At 44.2% G+C, this 16,819-nt stretch overlaps 1 protein-coding gene across 11 annotated transcripts in view; it reads left to right on the top strand.

Annotated features, from left to right (window-relative positions):
- The window catches only part of LOC140191795 (RNA-binding motif, single-stranded-interacting protein 2-like), a 269,357-nt gene that overhangs the window by 224,461 nt on the left and 28,077 nt on the right, over positions 1-16,819 (top strand). For all 11 annotated transcript variants that reach the window (XM_072249564.1, XM_072249565.1, XM_072249566.1 and 8 more), the window contains 6 exons: positions 4,075-4,154; positions 4,322-4,431; positions 7,360-7,406; positions 8,482-8,575; positions 13,882-13,932; positions 14,635-14,745. In XM_072249564.1, the coding sequence (XP_072105665.1) occupies positions 4,075-4,154; positions 4,322-4,431; positions 7,360-7,406; positions 8,482-8,575; positions 13,882-13,932; positions 14,635-14,745 (493 nt within the window). The remainder of the gene's footprint in view (positions 1-4,074; positions 4,155-4,321; positions 4,432-7,359; positions 7,407-8,481; positions 8,576-13,881; positions 13,933-14,634; positions 14,746-16,819) is intronic.

The following is a 16,819-nucleotide window of genomic DNA, read 5'->3' on the forward strand; positions in this document are numbered from 1 at the left end:
GGTGAGGAGAAGAGGCCAGAGTGGTGGGAAATGACAGAAGAGAGAAGGGGGAGGGAAAAATATTGGAAGTTGGAGAATTCAGTGTTCATCTCATCAGGTTGGAGGCTACCTAGATGAAATATGAGGTGTTGCTCCTCCACTCTCTGAGTGACCTCATTGTGGCAAAAGAGGAGGCCGACATGTTGGAATGGGAATGAGAATTGGAATGTTTTGCCACCAGGAAATTACGCTTTTGGTGGAAGGAGTAGATGTGCTTGACAAAATAGTCCCCAAGTTTACATCAGGGGTCTGCAATGTAGAGGAGGCCTCACCTGGAAAGACTGTTTGGGGCCCTGAATGGTGTTGAGAGAGGAGGTGAATGGGCAAGTGTAGCACACCAGTCAGGGATATGTCAAGGCAGCAGGAAGATGATGCGAGTGCAGGAATTTGGGAAATGGAGGAGATGCAGGTGAGGGCAGCATCAATGGTGGAGGAAAGGAAGCTCCATTCTTTGAAGAAGGACAACACCTTTGATGTCCTGGAAAGGAAAACCTCATCCTAGAAACAGATGTGTTGGAGACAAAGGAACTGAGAAAAGCAACTAGCATTTTTACAGGAGACAGGGTGAGAAGAGATTTAGCTAAGATAACCGTGGGAATCGGTAGGTTTATAAAGTATGCCGGGAGACAGTTTATCTCCAGAAATCGAGAGGGGGTGGAAGGAGGTGTCAGAAATGGACCAAGTGAATTTAAGGGCAGGGTGGATGTTGAAGGAAAAGTTGATGAAATTGATGAGCTCAGCATTCGTGCATGAAGCAGCACCAATGCAGTCATCAGTGTAGTGCCGGAAGAGTTGTGGAGCATCACCAGTGAATGATTGGAGCATGGACTGTTCTATGTAGCCAACAAAAAGGCAGGCATATTTGGGGCCCAAGTGGCTGCCCATGCCTTGTCCTACTGTTCTTCTCGATCTTCTATTCTCTAATTTTTTAATTATTTGCTGGGTTTTGTGCCCAGTCAGGTTCCCAGAGATGAGCAGGAAGGTTTGCTAGTCCTGCACGGGCGGTTTAAACTAGAGTTGCAGGAAGAAGGGAGCCAGAACACCAGAACAGATAGTTATGCCCACGTACAAAGTCAGGAATCAAAAGGTTGAGCATGGTGGGAGTAGCGTTGTGAGCTGCGTATCTTTCACTGCAAGGAGTATTGTAGGAAAGGCGGAAGAGCTTAGGGTGTGGATGAGCACATGGAAATATGACATTGTAGCCATTTGTGAGACTTGGTTGCAGGAGGGGCAGGAATATTCCTGGCTTCTTTTGTTTCAGATGTCAGACGCCATAGAGTGGGAAGGATTGAAGGGGGAGGGGTGACACTACTAGTCAGGGAAAATGTCACAGCAGTGCTCTGTCAGGACAGACTGGAGAACTCGTCCAGTGAAGCTTTATGAGTTGAATTGAGGAATAAGATAGGTGTGACAATGTTATTGGGATTATATTGTAGACCACCCAACAGTCTGTGGGATTTAGAGGAGAAAATTGTAGAGAGATTGCAGACTGTTGCAAGAAACATAAGGTTGTGATAGTAGGTGATTTTAACCTTCCTCATATTGACTGGGAATCCCATACTGTAAAAGGGCTGGATGGGAAAAGAGTTTGTCAAATGTTTTCAAGAAAGTTTCCTCAATCATTGTGTAGAAGTCCCAATGAGAGAGAGAGATCTCATATTAGTAAATGAGACAGGGCAGGTTGCAGAAGTTTGTGAAGGGGAACACCTTGCATCTCATGATCATAATGCTTTTTGTTTCAGGGTAATTATAGAAAAGGATAGGTCTGGTCTTCAGGTTGAGATTCTAAATTGGAGAAAGGCCAATTTTGATGGTATCAGAAAGGATCTGGCAAGTGTGGATTGGGACAGGCTGTTTTCTGGCAAAGGTGTACTTGGTAAGTGGGAAGCCTTCAAAAGTGAAATTTTGAGAGTACTGAGGTTGTATGTGCCTGTCAGAATAAAAAGCAAGGATAGTAGGTTTATGGAACCTTAGATTTCAAGAGATATTAAGGCCCTGGTTAAGAAAATGAAGGAGGTGCACACAGGAGGTATGGGCATGCAGGAACAAATGAGGAAGTTGAGGAGTATAAGAAATGCAAGAGAACGCTTAAGGAAATCATGAGGGCTAAAAGAAGGCATGAGGTTGCTCTAGCAGACAAGGTGAAGGAGAATCCCAAGGGCTTCCACAGATATATTAACAGCAAAAGGATAGAAAGTGGAAAAATTGGTCTTTTGGAAGATCAGAGTGGTAATCTATGTGTGGAGCCAAAAGAGATGGGGGAGCTTTGAAATGTATTTTCTGCGTGTGTATTTACTCAGACAATGGGTACAGAATTTGTAGATGTGAGAAAATGCAGCAGCAAGGATGTGGACCCAGTACAGATTACAGAGGAGGAGGTGTTTGCTGTCATGAGGCAAATTAGGGGTGAATAAATCCCTAGGGCCTGACAAGTTGTTCCCTCGGACCCTGTGGGAGGCAAGTGCAGAAATTGCAGGAGCCCTAGCAGAGATATTTAAAATATCATTAGGCACAGGTGAGGCACCAGAGAATTGGTGAATAGCCAATGTTTTTCTGTTGTTTAAGAAAGGCTCTAAGAATAAGCTAGGAAATTATGGGCCAGTGAGCTTGACATCAGTAGTGGGAAAGTTTTTGGAAGGTATTCTAAGGGATTCTAATTTGGATAGACAGGGACTGATTCAGGATAGTCAACATGGCTTTGTGCATGGTAGGTCGTGTCTAACCAATTTTAGAGTTTTTCAAGGAAGTTACTAGGAAAGTTGATGAAGGCAAGGCAGTGGATGTTGTCTATATAGATTTTAGCAAGGCCTTTGACAAAGTCCCGCAAGGAAGGCTGGTCAAGAAGGTTCAGTCACTCGATATTCAAGATGAGGTAGCAAATTGGATTAGACATTGGTTTTGAGAGAAGTCAGAGTGGTAGTAGATGGTTGACTCTCTGACTGGAGGTCTGTGACTAGTGGAGTGCCATAACGTACCAGTTGGTAGGTTAATTGGTAATTGTAAATTGTTCCATGATTAGGCTAGGAATAAATTAAAGGATTGCTGGGCGGTGCGGCTTGCAGGGCCAGAAGGGCCTATTCCATGCTGTATCTCAATAAATTAAAAAATAAATGATCTGTTTGTGAACGTGATAAACTGGATCAGCAAATTTGTGGGTGACAGCAAGATTTGGGGTGTAGGGGACAGTGAGGAAGATTATCAAAGCCTGCATTGGGATCTGGACCAGCTGGAAAATTGGGCTAAAAAACGGCAGATGGGATTTAATGCAGAGAAGTGTGAGGTGTTGCACTTCGGTAGGACAGACCAGGGTAGGGCACTGAGGAATGTGGAAGAACAAAGGAATCTGGGAATACAGATCCAAAATTCCTTGAAAGTGCCGTCACAAGTAGATAAAGTCGTAAAGAATGCTTTTGGCATATTGGCTTGCGCAAATCAATGTATTGAGTACAGGAGTTGGGATGTTATGTTAAAATCGTGTGGCAATAAATTCCATAGATTGTAGTGAAATAAATTCCACCTCATCTCTATTCTAAAAGGATGTCTTTGTATTTTAAGACTGCCGTCTAGTCCTGGACTCTCCCACTATAGGAGACATCCTCTCCATGTCCACTCTAAGCCTTTCAATGTTCGATACATTTCAATGAGTCCGTCCCCATCCCCCCCGCCGCCTTCTTCTAAAGTCCAGTCCAGTGAGTACAGGCCCAGAGCCATCAAACGCTCCTCATACATTAACCCTTTCATTTCTGGGATCATTCTGGTGAATCTTCTCTGGACCCTCTCCAATGCCAGCACATCTTTTCTTAGATAAGGGCCCCAAAACTGCTCAGAATACTCCAAGTGTGGTCCTTGCTTTTATGTTCTAGTCCTCTAGAAATGAACTCTAACATTGCATTTGGTTTCCTTACTTTAGAGAATCCTGCACGAGGACTCACAAGTCCCTTTGCAGCTCTGATTTCTGAATTTACTCCCTGTTTAAAAAATATTGTAAAGGGTGTCCTAGTCAACCTTATGCTATTGAATTGTTATTTTGCGTAGGATGGAATCAACAGAGAAGTGTGAAGCAATCATTGCTCATTTCAACGGGAAATTCATTAAGATGCAGCCAGGAGTTCCAGGTGAGTCAATTTCAAATACATTTCACCCATTGCGGTTAGGGTGGAGCGGAGATAGTAGGCTCATATTTAAGATCACGGGGCAGTGTGGGATGAGGGGTTGGGGAGGCCTGTTTGCACAAGTGCCTCCTGTCTTCCAGCATGTTTGCCAACACTCTTTGTCCTTGCAGCTCCTTCAGAACCTCTGCTGTGCAAGTTTGCAGATGGTGGACAGAAGAAACGACAGAATCAGAACAAGTACCTGCAGAATGGCAGAGCCTGGCCCAGAGACGGAGAGCCGGTAAGGAGCGTTGCTTGCATCTGTTCCCCACCCACCCTCCCAGGTTCCTTCAGCCACTGCAAGGGTAGTGCGAGGCAAGTCTGCAGCAACAGAAGTTCTCTCGCCACCCCCTCTTGACCCTAGAACAGGCACATGTTGCTGACCTATATTATTTATGCAGGCTCTCTTACTCCCCCCACTTCATAGAGTTCGGTTTATTCTTTAACTGCTGCCCTTTTCCAACCTCATATCCTTCCCCACCCCACTATTCGCCCACCACCTCATGTCTACTGAAACGCACCAACTGCCTGTTAAGAAGCCCCTCTGATTCCACAATTCCCATCCTCCTCTCCAAATTTTTTCCCAGTCTCACCTGTTCCCGTTTCTGTTATTTCTTCCAATTCTCTGAGATCAGTACCTTCCTCCAATTCTAGCTGTTTTATCCTCCCTGAATTGAATTGCGCCACTGTTAGCAGCTGCACTTTCAGTGGCCTGGGCCGCCAAGCTGTGGTGCTGCCCCTTCTCACCTTTTTAGGAAACTCTTCAAAGCTTGCCTTTTTGATTGAGCTTTTCGTTATTTGTCTCAGAGTCCCCTTCTATGGCTCGGAGTTCAATTCTGTCTGATAATGCTCCAAAGAAACACCCTGGATGATTTACTACAGAAAACTCTCGGCCATTTGGCACCCATGGGGAATGGAAGTCATTGCATGCATGAGAATTGCTCATAGAACTATTACTGTAAATCACACACTGGTATTCTATTCATAAACCTTCAAATAAATAGGCTGACTATATGTCATCTCCTTACCCTTTAAAATAACAATGCATTGCACTGTGATTCTGCATTTTAGAGCTATTATTATTGCTGTATTTCTATAATATTGTAAAATATGGTAAAAATAAATCAAATGAATGACTGCACTCACTATCATATCCTAAATCTTCAGTGGATCTTGCTGCTCATCAACCGACAGCTGCAAGTCCCTCATGTATCAACATCAATACTCTAAATATGTCTCTTTATATTTGTTTTGCATAACACTTGAAATAAAATTCACTAGTTGAGCTTATCTTACTGAAAAAAACAATTTTATTCAAGCTATATAGGTTAACCTGGGTTAGATTACCACTTAAAGTAGTCCCTTCATTCTAACTGCCTGACAATCAGTGTAATGTATTTACTGTGTTCTGGATACTTGAATGGCATTTCATCAGGTTCATCAGAGCTTTTGTGAGTCAAAACTGAAGCCTGAGGAGACTTTGGCTGACTAGCTTTCTTGCCATTTTCATGAGAACTCTGATGGTTGTCTGTCATATCCGATGACAGTGAAACCTGTGCGGGAGAGTTTTTAAAGTGGAAATGCTGTTGCACTCGGGTGGTTCCACTCTCTTGACCTCGGAAGTCCGGGTCCAGTGGTATGAGCAAGCATCACAAACTGGGGTCTTCCTTGGTTGCAGTGGATAACCATGACGTCTTCTGTGCCTTGTCATGCCCTTCCCTCTCCACGGAGTGTTGCAGTATCACCTTCCTGATTGTTGACTGCATTCACCCAGTCCACCAGAGCTGACTTCACATGCTAGGACAGGCACGTCCCTTTCTCACCAGGGTATGAGGCCACTGGCTGCCCTCACCTGGCTTAGCCCGCTTGTCAAAGCGGTGCACTGGGCTGTGGCCGCTGTCACATGCAAACAGCTACTTGGAGCCACAGGTTAGAAGTGAGTGTCCGGTGGGGACCAAAGGTGAGTGAGCTGCCCCAGGTTGGACATGACAGGCCCCCTTACCAGTGGGGCTACCCTTCCCTTGACACCCCGTACACCCCATGAGAACTCTAGATGCATAAATACTAAACAAGTGAAGGCTGACTACATATTAAAGCCACTAAAGAAATGCAGGTTGTTATTGTTGTCCCCCTGACCAAATTCCTGATGCGAGTGGCTCTTTCAGAACCTGTGGGTGATGGGGCCATCTCATGTTGCACTGAATACACACCGTCCTCCGGTGTGAAAAACTACCCCTCAGATCCCTTTTAAACCTTTCCCCTCTTACTTTGAATCAGTGCCCTCTTGTTTTCAATTCCCTTTCTCTGGGAAAAAGACTGTGTGTATTCACCCTATCTAAGCCCTCATGATTTTATACACCTCTGTAAGATCACCCCTCAGTCTCCTACACTCCTAGGAACACAGTCCTAGCCCACCCAACCTTTTCCTGTAACTCAGACCATCAAGTCTTGGCAACATTTTCAAAAATCTTCTTTGCACTCTTTTGGTCCAGAAACATTGATTGTCCATTTCCCTCCACCAATGCTGCCTGACCCATTGAGTTCCTCCAGCAGTTAGTTTATTTTTGCTCATGTGTCTCTGTCCTGTTCTAAGTGTAGTTGTATTTAGCATTAGACATGTAGGTAAGTCACATCTGGGATGTCATTGTACATATGTTATGATGCTTGTTAGTTTGTTGTGAAGGAGTTGGTACAAGTTCTGAAGAGCTCCATAGTTATCCACTGCAGTCATGCTATTGTGACATTGGACTACCTTGCAATACATTATATAAGAAGATTTAATATTTTAAGGTTGGAGGTACAGAAGCCTGAAGTCCCACATCACCAGGTTTAGGATTTCGATTCTCAAACCAACGGGCACATTCCTAATTACTACCTCTGTATTGCAACCCTATGACAACTTTGATCACTTTGCACAAAAAATTGACTTTCTTTGTTGTAATTGTGTTCTTTCTTGCAAATATTGTGTACAACTTGTACACAATGTTTAATTGTTGTGGATGCTGCTTATCTGATGCTCTGTGCCTGTGATGCTGCTTCAAGTAAGTTTTTCACTGCACCTATGCACACATGTACAATAATAAACTCGATTTTGACTTTGGAATAAGAGGAATTGCTACCTGCTATGTGCCCTGTTATTAAGATAATTATTACTGATTTATTCTTTCAGGGTACAATGACACTGACCTATGACCCAACCACTGCTTTGCAAAACGAGTAAGTAGATTTGTCTCTTCTGTAATAACTCTCGCACTTGAGCTTCAGAGATTTCCCACCTCTTCAGTCACTTTGACCCCATTCCCCAATTACAGAGGGTGAATAAGATCCTGCACTCCTACCCCTTCACCCACCTGCCCCAGAGGGGCCTCCAAGGAACACCCTCTCATCACAGCCAGACTTGTGGGGTCCTAAATAAATACAGAATTTCTCTGAGGTGTTCTCCCTTCTTCTGCCTTGGCTGGAGATTGCTTCCAAAAGGAGTGTTCTAGGTTGGTCCTCAAGTAGGGGGAGGGGTGAATTTTTGTGACATCTGCCCCTTGTGGAGTGCTGAATTTCCATCCTGCTCAGCTCTCGGGCAAGGGATTAGTGGGTTACCGATCTGGGGGATGGAGCTACCTGAGGGATTGTTTGGTGAGTGATGTTAGTGCAGAGGGTGGGGAGAACCTAAAGTGTGGGTGAGTAGTTTAATTACCTTTCTGGTTTCCAATTCAGTGTTGTGCGTTTTAAAAGCATGTTGAGCATTGCACAAGGAGTAACATCATAACGTGGCTAAGACAGGGGAATAGTGTCGGGGTTGCAAGAGCCAGCCCTGACATAAAGCACCCTGACAAGACCCACACTCAGTGATTAGGAACAGCTTCTTCCCCTGCACCATCAAAATTCTGAACGGTCCATGAACCCTATCTCTCTATTCCATTTTTTAAAACTACTTATTTAATTTTGTAATTTATAGTCGCTTTACGTCTTTGCATTGTACTGCTGCTGCAGAGTCACAGATTTCATGTTATATAAGTCAGAGGTAATAAATGTGATTCTGATTCAGAAAATAAGTGACACAAAATGGCCCAAAAGTGGTCATTATTAAATTTAACTCATCTTCATTGCATTTATATTTCTTTGTAGCCTATCATTGAATGACTTACTGAGGGGTCAGCCAGTAAAAGCAGGCCAGGAGTTGGTTGTCATGGAGTGGCAATGGAGAGAAACTAGATCAAAGGACTGGATAAGGAGTAGCTTAGCAATTAAGTGATTACCAATGCCTCAAGCCTGTCTGTCTTCTGTTTTGCTCTAGATTTTATTCCAGTCCATACAGTATTGCGCCTAACAGGATGATCGCACAGACATCTATTACACCCTACATCACCTCACCTGTTTCCTCATTTCAGGTGAGTGCTTGGAGTTAACCTTGTGAAAAGGCAGGAAATGTTGCCATGCAACCTCTAGGGTCCTTTTACATGCAAATCCAGGATAATTATGCAAGGAGCTCTGAAGAAAAGAACTTAAAAAAATCAATAAGCAATATCATTTATTAGTTTTGTAACCATTGGAGATCAGGAACAAAGACTGCGTGGCTCTCAGTCAAGATCCTTCAAAGTTGTCGCGCAAGTTGACAGGGTGCTTAAGAAGGCTTATGGTATCCTGGCCTTCATTAGTCAGAGTTCTGAGTTCAAGAGCCATGAGGTAATGTTGCTGTTCTAGTTAGACCACACATGGAGTAATACATTCATTTCCAGTCACTTCATTATAGGAAGGATGTTGAAGCTTTAGAGAGGGTATAGAGAAGATTTACCAGGATACTGCCGAGATTAGAGAATATCTAGGTGTTTTTTCTTCAGAGCAAAGGAGGATGGGAGGCAGTTTGATAGATATGCATAGAAAGAAGCATAGTATGGTCAACTAGAACCTTTTTCCCTGGGCGGCAATGGCCAGTACCAGAGGCATCCATTTAAGGTGAGTGGAGGAAGGTTTAGGGGAGATGCTAGAGTTCGATTTTTTACACAGAGGGTGGTGGGTGCCTGGAATGGAGTTCTGGGGGTGGTGGTAGAGGCAGGTACATTAGGGACATTTAAGTCAAGTCAAGTTTATTGTCATTTCGACCATAAGCTGCTGGTACAGTACACAGTAAAAACAAAACAACATTCCTGCAGGACCCTGGTGCTACATGAAACAACACAAAACTACACTAGACTATGTGAGACAGCACAAGGCTACACTAGACTACGTAAAAACAACATAAAAACTGCACTGGACTACAGACTTGCACAGGACTACATAAAGTGCACAAAACAGTGCAGGGCAGTACGATAATTAATAAGCAAGACAATAGGCACAGTAGAGGACAAATTACAATATAATAATAAATGATGTAGATGTCAGTCTAGACTCTGAGTATTGAGGAGTCTGATGGCTTGGGGGAAGAAACTGTTGCACAGTCTGGTCGTGAGAGCCCAAATGCTTCGGTACCTTTTGCCAGATGGCAGAAGGGAGAAGAGTTTGCGTGAGGGGTGCGTGGGGTCCTTCACAATACTGTTAGCTTTGCGGGTGCAGCGTGTGGTGTAAATGTCTGTAATAGCGGGAAGAGAGACCTCGATGATCTTCTCAGCTGACCTCACTATCCGCTGCAGGGTCTTGCGATCCGAGATGGTGCAATTCCCGAACCAGGCAGTGATGCAGCTCCTCAGGATGCTCTCGATACATCCTCTGTAGAATGTGGTGAGGATGGGGGTGCGAGATGGACTTTTCTCAGCCTTCGCAGAAAGTAGAGACGCTGCTGGGCTATCTTGGCTATAGAGCTGGTGTTGAGGGACCAGGTGAGATTCTCTGCCAGGTGAACACCTAGAAACTTGGTGCCCTTAATGATCTCAACAGAGGAGCTGTCGATGTTCAGCGGAGAGTGGTCACTCCGTGCTCTCCTGAAGTCAACAACCATCTCTTGTTTTGTTCACACTCAGAGACAGGTTGTTGGCTCTGCACCAGTCCGTTAGCTGCTGCACCTCCTCTCTCTATGCTGACTCATTGTTCTTGCTGATGAGACCCACCACAGTCGTGTCATTGGCAAACTTGATGATGTGATTCAAGTTGTGTATTGCAACACAGTCGTGGGTCAGCAGAGTGAACAACAGTGGACTGAGCACACAGCCCTGGGGGGCCCCCGTGCTCAGTGTGATGGTGTTGGAGACGCTGCTCCCGATCTGGACTGACTGAGGTCTCCCAGTCAGGAAGTCCAGGATCTAGTTGCAGAGGGAGGTGTTCACCCCAGCAGTTTCATCTTTCCAATCAGGTGCTGAGGAATGATTGTGTTGAATGCTGAACTAAAGTCTATGAACAGCATTGAAATGTATGTGTCTTTTTTGTCCAGGTGGGTGAGGGCCAGGTGGAGGGTGGTGGCAATGGTGTCGTCTGTTGAGCGGTTGGGACAATACACGAACTGCAGGGGGTCCAGTGAGGGGGGCAGCAGGGTCTTTATATGCCTCATGACAAGCATCTCGAAACATTTCATGATGATGGATGTGAGAGCAACAGGACGGTAGTCGTTGAGGCAGGATCCTGAAGGCTTCTTCGGCATGGGGACGATGGCTGTTCGGTAGGTTCATAGATGAAAGAAAAGTGGAGGGTTATGGGCTGTGTAGGAGGGATGGGTTGGATTGATTGTGAAATAGGTTTATGTAGGTCAGTGCAACATTGTGGGCCAAAGGATCTGTCATTGGTTGTAGAGTTCTATGTTAACCTGTTGAATTCGACAGTCTCTTTTCCCTTTCCAGTTGAGGTGGCAAGGAGGACAGGAACTGGCTTTAGAGGAGGGGTCAAAGGAAGGAAAGTCATGTGATCACATCGCTGGGACCCGCCAGAGTTGTCAACTGTATTATCAGACTTGGAAAGGGTAGAGGTGGAAGGTGAAACAAATTTTAAGTTCAAAGTGACACACGAGTTGCTTTTTAAAAGACTTGTAAGGATAACAAAAGAGTGACAGCAAAACATCACAAGAAATTTTCATAAATGTTCTAGTTTTTCTTTGAATTGCATCACTGGGTTTCATAACATCTAACAGGACTGCTTTTGTACCTCTTCCAAAAAATGGCATTTGCATTGACGTGGTGGTTGCCAATTTAGTTGACTTGTGGCCTGGTGGCTTAAGTTCAAATGCTACCAGGCCTATGGGAATTTAAACTGTTTAAAAGAGAGTTTTTGTGCAATAATCTATTAAATGGGACGCCACAGTAACATAGCTGTTAGCATAGTGCTATTAAAGCTCGGGACGTCGGAGTTCAATTCTGGAGTCCTCTGTAAGCAAGTTTGTATGTTTCTTTCCGTGTGCACATGGGTTTCCTCCGGGTACTCCAGTTTAGAAACATAGAAAGCCTACAGCACAATACAGGCCCTTCAGCCCACAAAGTTGTGCCGAACATGTCCCTACCGTAGAAATTAGTAGGCTTGCCTATAGCCCTCTATTTTACTAAGCTCCATGTACCTATCTAAAAGTCTCTTAAAAGACCCTACCGTTTCCTCCCACAGTCTAAAAACGTACCATTTTGTAGGTTAATTGGTTATTGTAAATTGCCCCGTGGTTAGGTTAAGGTTAAATTGGTGGGTTGCTGCGTGGCGCAGCTCGAAGGGCCGGAATGGCCTGTTCCGTGCTGTATCTCTAAATAAAGTAACATATCCTCTGAGAACTCTACCTTCCTCCAATTCTGACTTCTTGCTCATCCTTGAAGATATTCGCTCCACCACTAGCAGGTCTGTCATATTTGATGAGTGACCTTAAGGTAAAGGAACCCTTAGAAGTCAGTGATTATAACATGATAGAATTCACCCTGCAGTTTGAGAGGCAGAAGCTAAAATCAAGTGTGTCAGTATTACAATGGAGCAAAGGGAATTATGGAGGCATGAGAGAGCATTTGGCCAAAGTTGAGTGGAAGGGGACACTAGCAAGGATAATGGCAGAACGGCAATGGCTGGAGTTTCTGGGAGCAATTCAGAAGGCGCAGAATAGATACATCCCAAAGAAGAAGTAGTATCTTAAGGAGAGGATGAGGCAACCATGGCTGATGAGGGAAGTCAAAGACAGCATAAAAGGAAAAGAGAGAGCATATAATACAGCTAAAACTAATGGGAAGTTAGAGGACTGGGAGGCTTTATGAAAACCAACAGTAAGCAACTAAAAAAGCTATAAGGAGAGAAAAGATGAAATATGAAGGTAAACTAGCCAATAATATAAAAACAGATACCAAAGGTTTTTTCAGATATATAAAGAGTAAAGAGAGGTGAGAATGTATATTGGACTGCTGGAAAATGACGCTGGTGAGGTAGTAATGGGGGACAAAAAATGGCGAATGAACTGAATAAATATTTTGCGTCAGTAATCACTGTGGAAGACGCTAGCAGAATGCCAGAAAGTTGAGTGTTGGGGCAAAAGTGAGTGTAGTTGCTATCACTAAGGAGAAGGTGCTTAGGAAGCTGAAAGTTTTGAAGATAGACAAGTCATCAGGACCAGATGGACTACATCCCAGAGTTCTGGAAAAAGTAGCTGAAGAGATTGTAGAGGCATTAGTAATGATCTTTCAAGAATCACTAACCTGACTTCAGTGGCTGGTAAGATGTTGGAATCCATTAATAAAGATGAGGTTTCAGGGTTTTTGGAGGCACATGATGAAGTCAGCATGGTTTTTGCCATTTGCCATTTTCCATTTTCCTAGAGTAACTCCAGATCCACCAATGTGGTTAGTACTTTAACAGCCTCTAGTTTGGAGGCAATTCAAGATAGACAACAGAGTTGAGGAGGAATTTCTTTTGCCAGAAGGTGGTGAATCTGTGGAATTCATTGTCATAGACGGCTGTTGAGGTCAAGTCATTGGGTATATTTAAAGTGGAGGTTGATAGGTTCTTGATTAGTAAGGACATCAAAGGTGACAGGGAGAAGGCGTGATAATGGGATTACGAGGGATAATAAATCAACCATGATGGAATGGCAGAGCAGACTCGAGGGGCGGAATGGTCTAATTCTACTCCTATGTCTTATGGTCTTAAGCTTTCAACCGCTTAGATCCAAGCTCCCTAATCTCTCTGCCTCTTTCTTTTTCCTCCCTTTTGTTGATTCCTAAAACTTACCTCATCATCCAAACTTTTAGTGCTGATATTTAAATTATAATCTCATTCTGTGGCTTTCTGTCAAAATTCTCCTTGACAAGACTCCTGTGAATTGACTTGGGATGTTTTACTGTAGTTCAGTATCTGGCCGCACAATGGTTAAGGTACTGAAATAGCAGCAAGAGTTCTGGCCTGTTGACCCAGAGGCATCAGTTCAAATCCTGCCGTGGTAGTTGGGAATTTAAATTTATGTATTGAATAAATCTGAAATTAAAGTAAGTCATGGTATTGAATTTTAGTTAATTTTATGGCATCTTTTTAAAGAAAACTTGTCATTTTAGTGATGATACTGAAGTGTGATTAAAAGTTCATCAGGTCCACTGATGCCATTCAGGGAGGGAAAATCTGCCATTGCCCTCTTTGTAACTCTACATCCACCAATGCGGTTAGTACTTTAACAGCCTTCAGTTTGGAAGCAATTCGAGATGGACATCAAGTGCTGGCTTCAGTAGCTTCCACGCGCTTTAAGCCAATAACTACAAAGCATTAAAGTGATATATGAATGCAGGCTGTTGTTGATTGCTCTCTTGTGTTGTGGCACACACAGGTCCATAACCCCTCCTGGATGCACCATCAATCATATCTTATGCAGCCTATGGTAAGCTTTCTTTTATCTGTGTTCCTCCTTCAGTTTCCGGCTTCTGTCAAACGTTAAGGGTCTACCATTATCATTAGCAATAGTAACGTTTCTACCATTAAGTCTCCTCGCGCTCTCCTTTCTTTTTAACCGCGATGGTGCTGCTGCCTTTCTCGATGACCTCTGGCACTCTGCTTGTTGCCTGCTATGCCCGTTTCAGCTAGAGGAGCTGCCCAGCAGACACCATAGGGGGCCAGGATCTCAGCAGACTTCCCACCCATCCTTACCTTGCTTTCCAGCCTCTTTCTGAACCAGGAGAGATTGGTGACAAATTCTGCCCTTTATCCTACGCGGGGGTCAGCTTGCTAAGTAGGGGATACGGAGACACAGTGAGTAATTGTTGGTGAGTAAGGATGAGAGGTGTTGGGTGAAACAGTAAGGAGGTTTTAAATGGGCAGTTCTTAAAGGGGAGCAGAGAGAATCTGAGGACAAATATTGGGGAGACATTAAAGTGAAGTGCACAAGGACTTTACTGGGAACATACAGTAGGGAGGGTGTCATCTCTTTGATGCTCAGCTATCAGTATGACTTCCTCTGCCTAATTCACCATTCACTGTTGAACTCAGGCACAAGGCCTGAGTTCTGGAAGTCTTGTCCCCATGTTAACATCTCAGGCAGAATGAGAAACCAGAAAGTGCTTAACTGTGCCGTTTATTTTTGAAGGGAACAGTAATAACCCCCACAATGGACCACACCATGTCGATCCAACCCACGTCAATGATGGGACCATTAACCCAACAGCTTAGTCACCTCTCCCTGGGCAGCACTGGCACGGTAAGTACGGCCCACCTTGGCGGTTATCTGGGAGCGTAGGGACAAGTGAGTGTAGAGCTCAACTGAAAGCAGTTTCTTTGGTGTTATTCAAGGTTTTACAATGTGTAGCATGTCTCTGAGTAATGTTGATGGTGAAGGTCTCAAACATTAGCTCTCATGTTTGTTGCAAGTGACCTTGGCTGTTCTCTAGGATGCAGGGAGAGGGGTGGTGTGGGAAAGGGGCAGAAAGCGGAGAGGGTTAGAGTCATAGAGTGCTAAAGCACACAAACGGGCCCTTCAGCCCTTCTAGTCCATGCCGAACTGTTATTCTGCCGGGTTCCATCAATCAGCACCTATCTAAACTTCTCTTAAATATTAAAATTAAACTCGCACTGCCCACTGAAGTTCCCTTAAATATTTAAATATTTCACCTTTCACCCTAAACCTATGGCCTCTAGTTCCACGCTCACTCTATGGGGAAATACCCTGTAGGCACTCATCCTATCTATATGCTTCATAATTTTGTATATCTCTATAAGATCTCCCCTCATTCTCCTGTGCTACAGGGAATTAAGTCCTGACCTGGTCAACCTTCTCAAGTCCTCAAATCCCAGCAACATTCTTGTAAATTTTCTCTGCACGTTTTCAATCTTATTGATGTCTTTCCTGTAGATAGGTGACCAGAAATGCATACAATACTCTAAATTTGGCCTCACCAAAGTCTTGTACAACTTCAACATAACATCCCATCTCATTCTCAATGGCGCAAACACGAGGAAATCTGCAGATGCTGGAATTACTGCAACACACATAAAAGTTGCTGGTGAACGCAGCAGGCCAGGCAGCATCTATAGGAAGAGGTACAGTCAACGTTTTGGGCCAAGACCCTTCATCAAGCCTGATTTATGAAGGCCATTGAAGCTCTTTCAAAGTCACAAGTGAGTACAGGAGCAGCCATTGTTATGATGGTCAGTCCTGTCCCCCAACATTCAACCAACAATATCAACTAAGCTCACACCTGCTGACAGCTGCCAACCTCCAACCAGTGTTGACCAGGGGAGGGGGAAATCCAACCAAAGTTCCCTCCACTTAGCGCTAAGGTCATGAGATGTGCAGCATGTTAAACATGAGCAACCTCAGAACAGAACAGGTGTTATTATCACCTTATTATAGGAAAAGGTGGAATCTTTAGAGAGACTGAAGAGGAGATTTACAGGGTACTGCTTGGATTAAAGAGCACGTATTATGAGAGAAGGTTAAGTGAGCTAAGACTTTTCTCTTTGGAGCAAAACTTGTTTTGCATGCCATCCTTACAGGTCATTTCACCACATCAACACATCAAGATAGTACAAGGGAAAACAATAATGGAATGCAGAATAAATTGTTACCGTTATGAGACAGTGCAGTGCAGGCCAACAATAGGGTAATGGCCACGATGAGGTAGATTATGAGGTGAAGAATTCATCTTGTTATACGATAGGTCTGTAACAGCAGGATAGCAGTTGACCGTAAGCCTGGTGGTACGTGCTTTCAGGATTTTTTATCTTCTGCCCGATGGGAGGGGGAAGAAGTGAGAATGTCTGGGATGGGAGGAGTGTTTGATTATGTTGGCTGCTTTACCGAGACAGCAGGAAGTGTAGACAGAGTCCATGAATGGGGGTCTGGTTTCTGTGACGCACTGAGCTGTGTCCACAACTCTCTACAGTTTCTTGTGTAATGGCCTTTGCCCCAACTGACTCCCGTTGCCTAGGGTGAATAGCCGTCAACCCTGCCAAATAGTGCAAATGCTTTGGTGCGGATATGGTGTGAGGTGCCCAATGATCAGCCAAGACACAAATATCAAACAATATACCAAGTGCGAGTAAAGAATTATACTTTATAGCAAATTTTGGTGATGGGTAACAACTAAAAGAAAAAGCGCCACATAAGTAACTTATCAGTCTTGTGCACATAATATTTTAATACGTCGGAGCTCACGCCTCTGATTCCATCCACAATGTCCTTCCGAGACTCCGGCCACCATCCAAATCCTCAAGTCCGGTATCCGCCGCCCTGGAACCGCTGTCCGTTCCCCGCACATCCGACCTCTCCGCAC

The sequence above is a fragment of the Mobula birostris genome, chromosome X (genome assembly GCF_030028105.1).
Source record: "Mobula birostris isolate sMobBir1 chromosome X, sMobBir1.hap1, whole genome shotgun sequence".
Classification (NCBI taxonomy): domain Eukaryota; kingdom Metazoa; phylum Chordata; class Chondrichthyes; order Myliobatiformes; family Myliobatidae; genus Mobula; species Mobula birostris.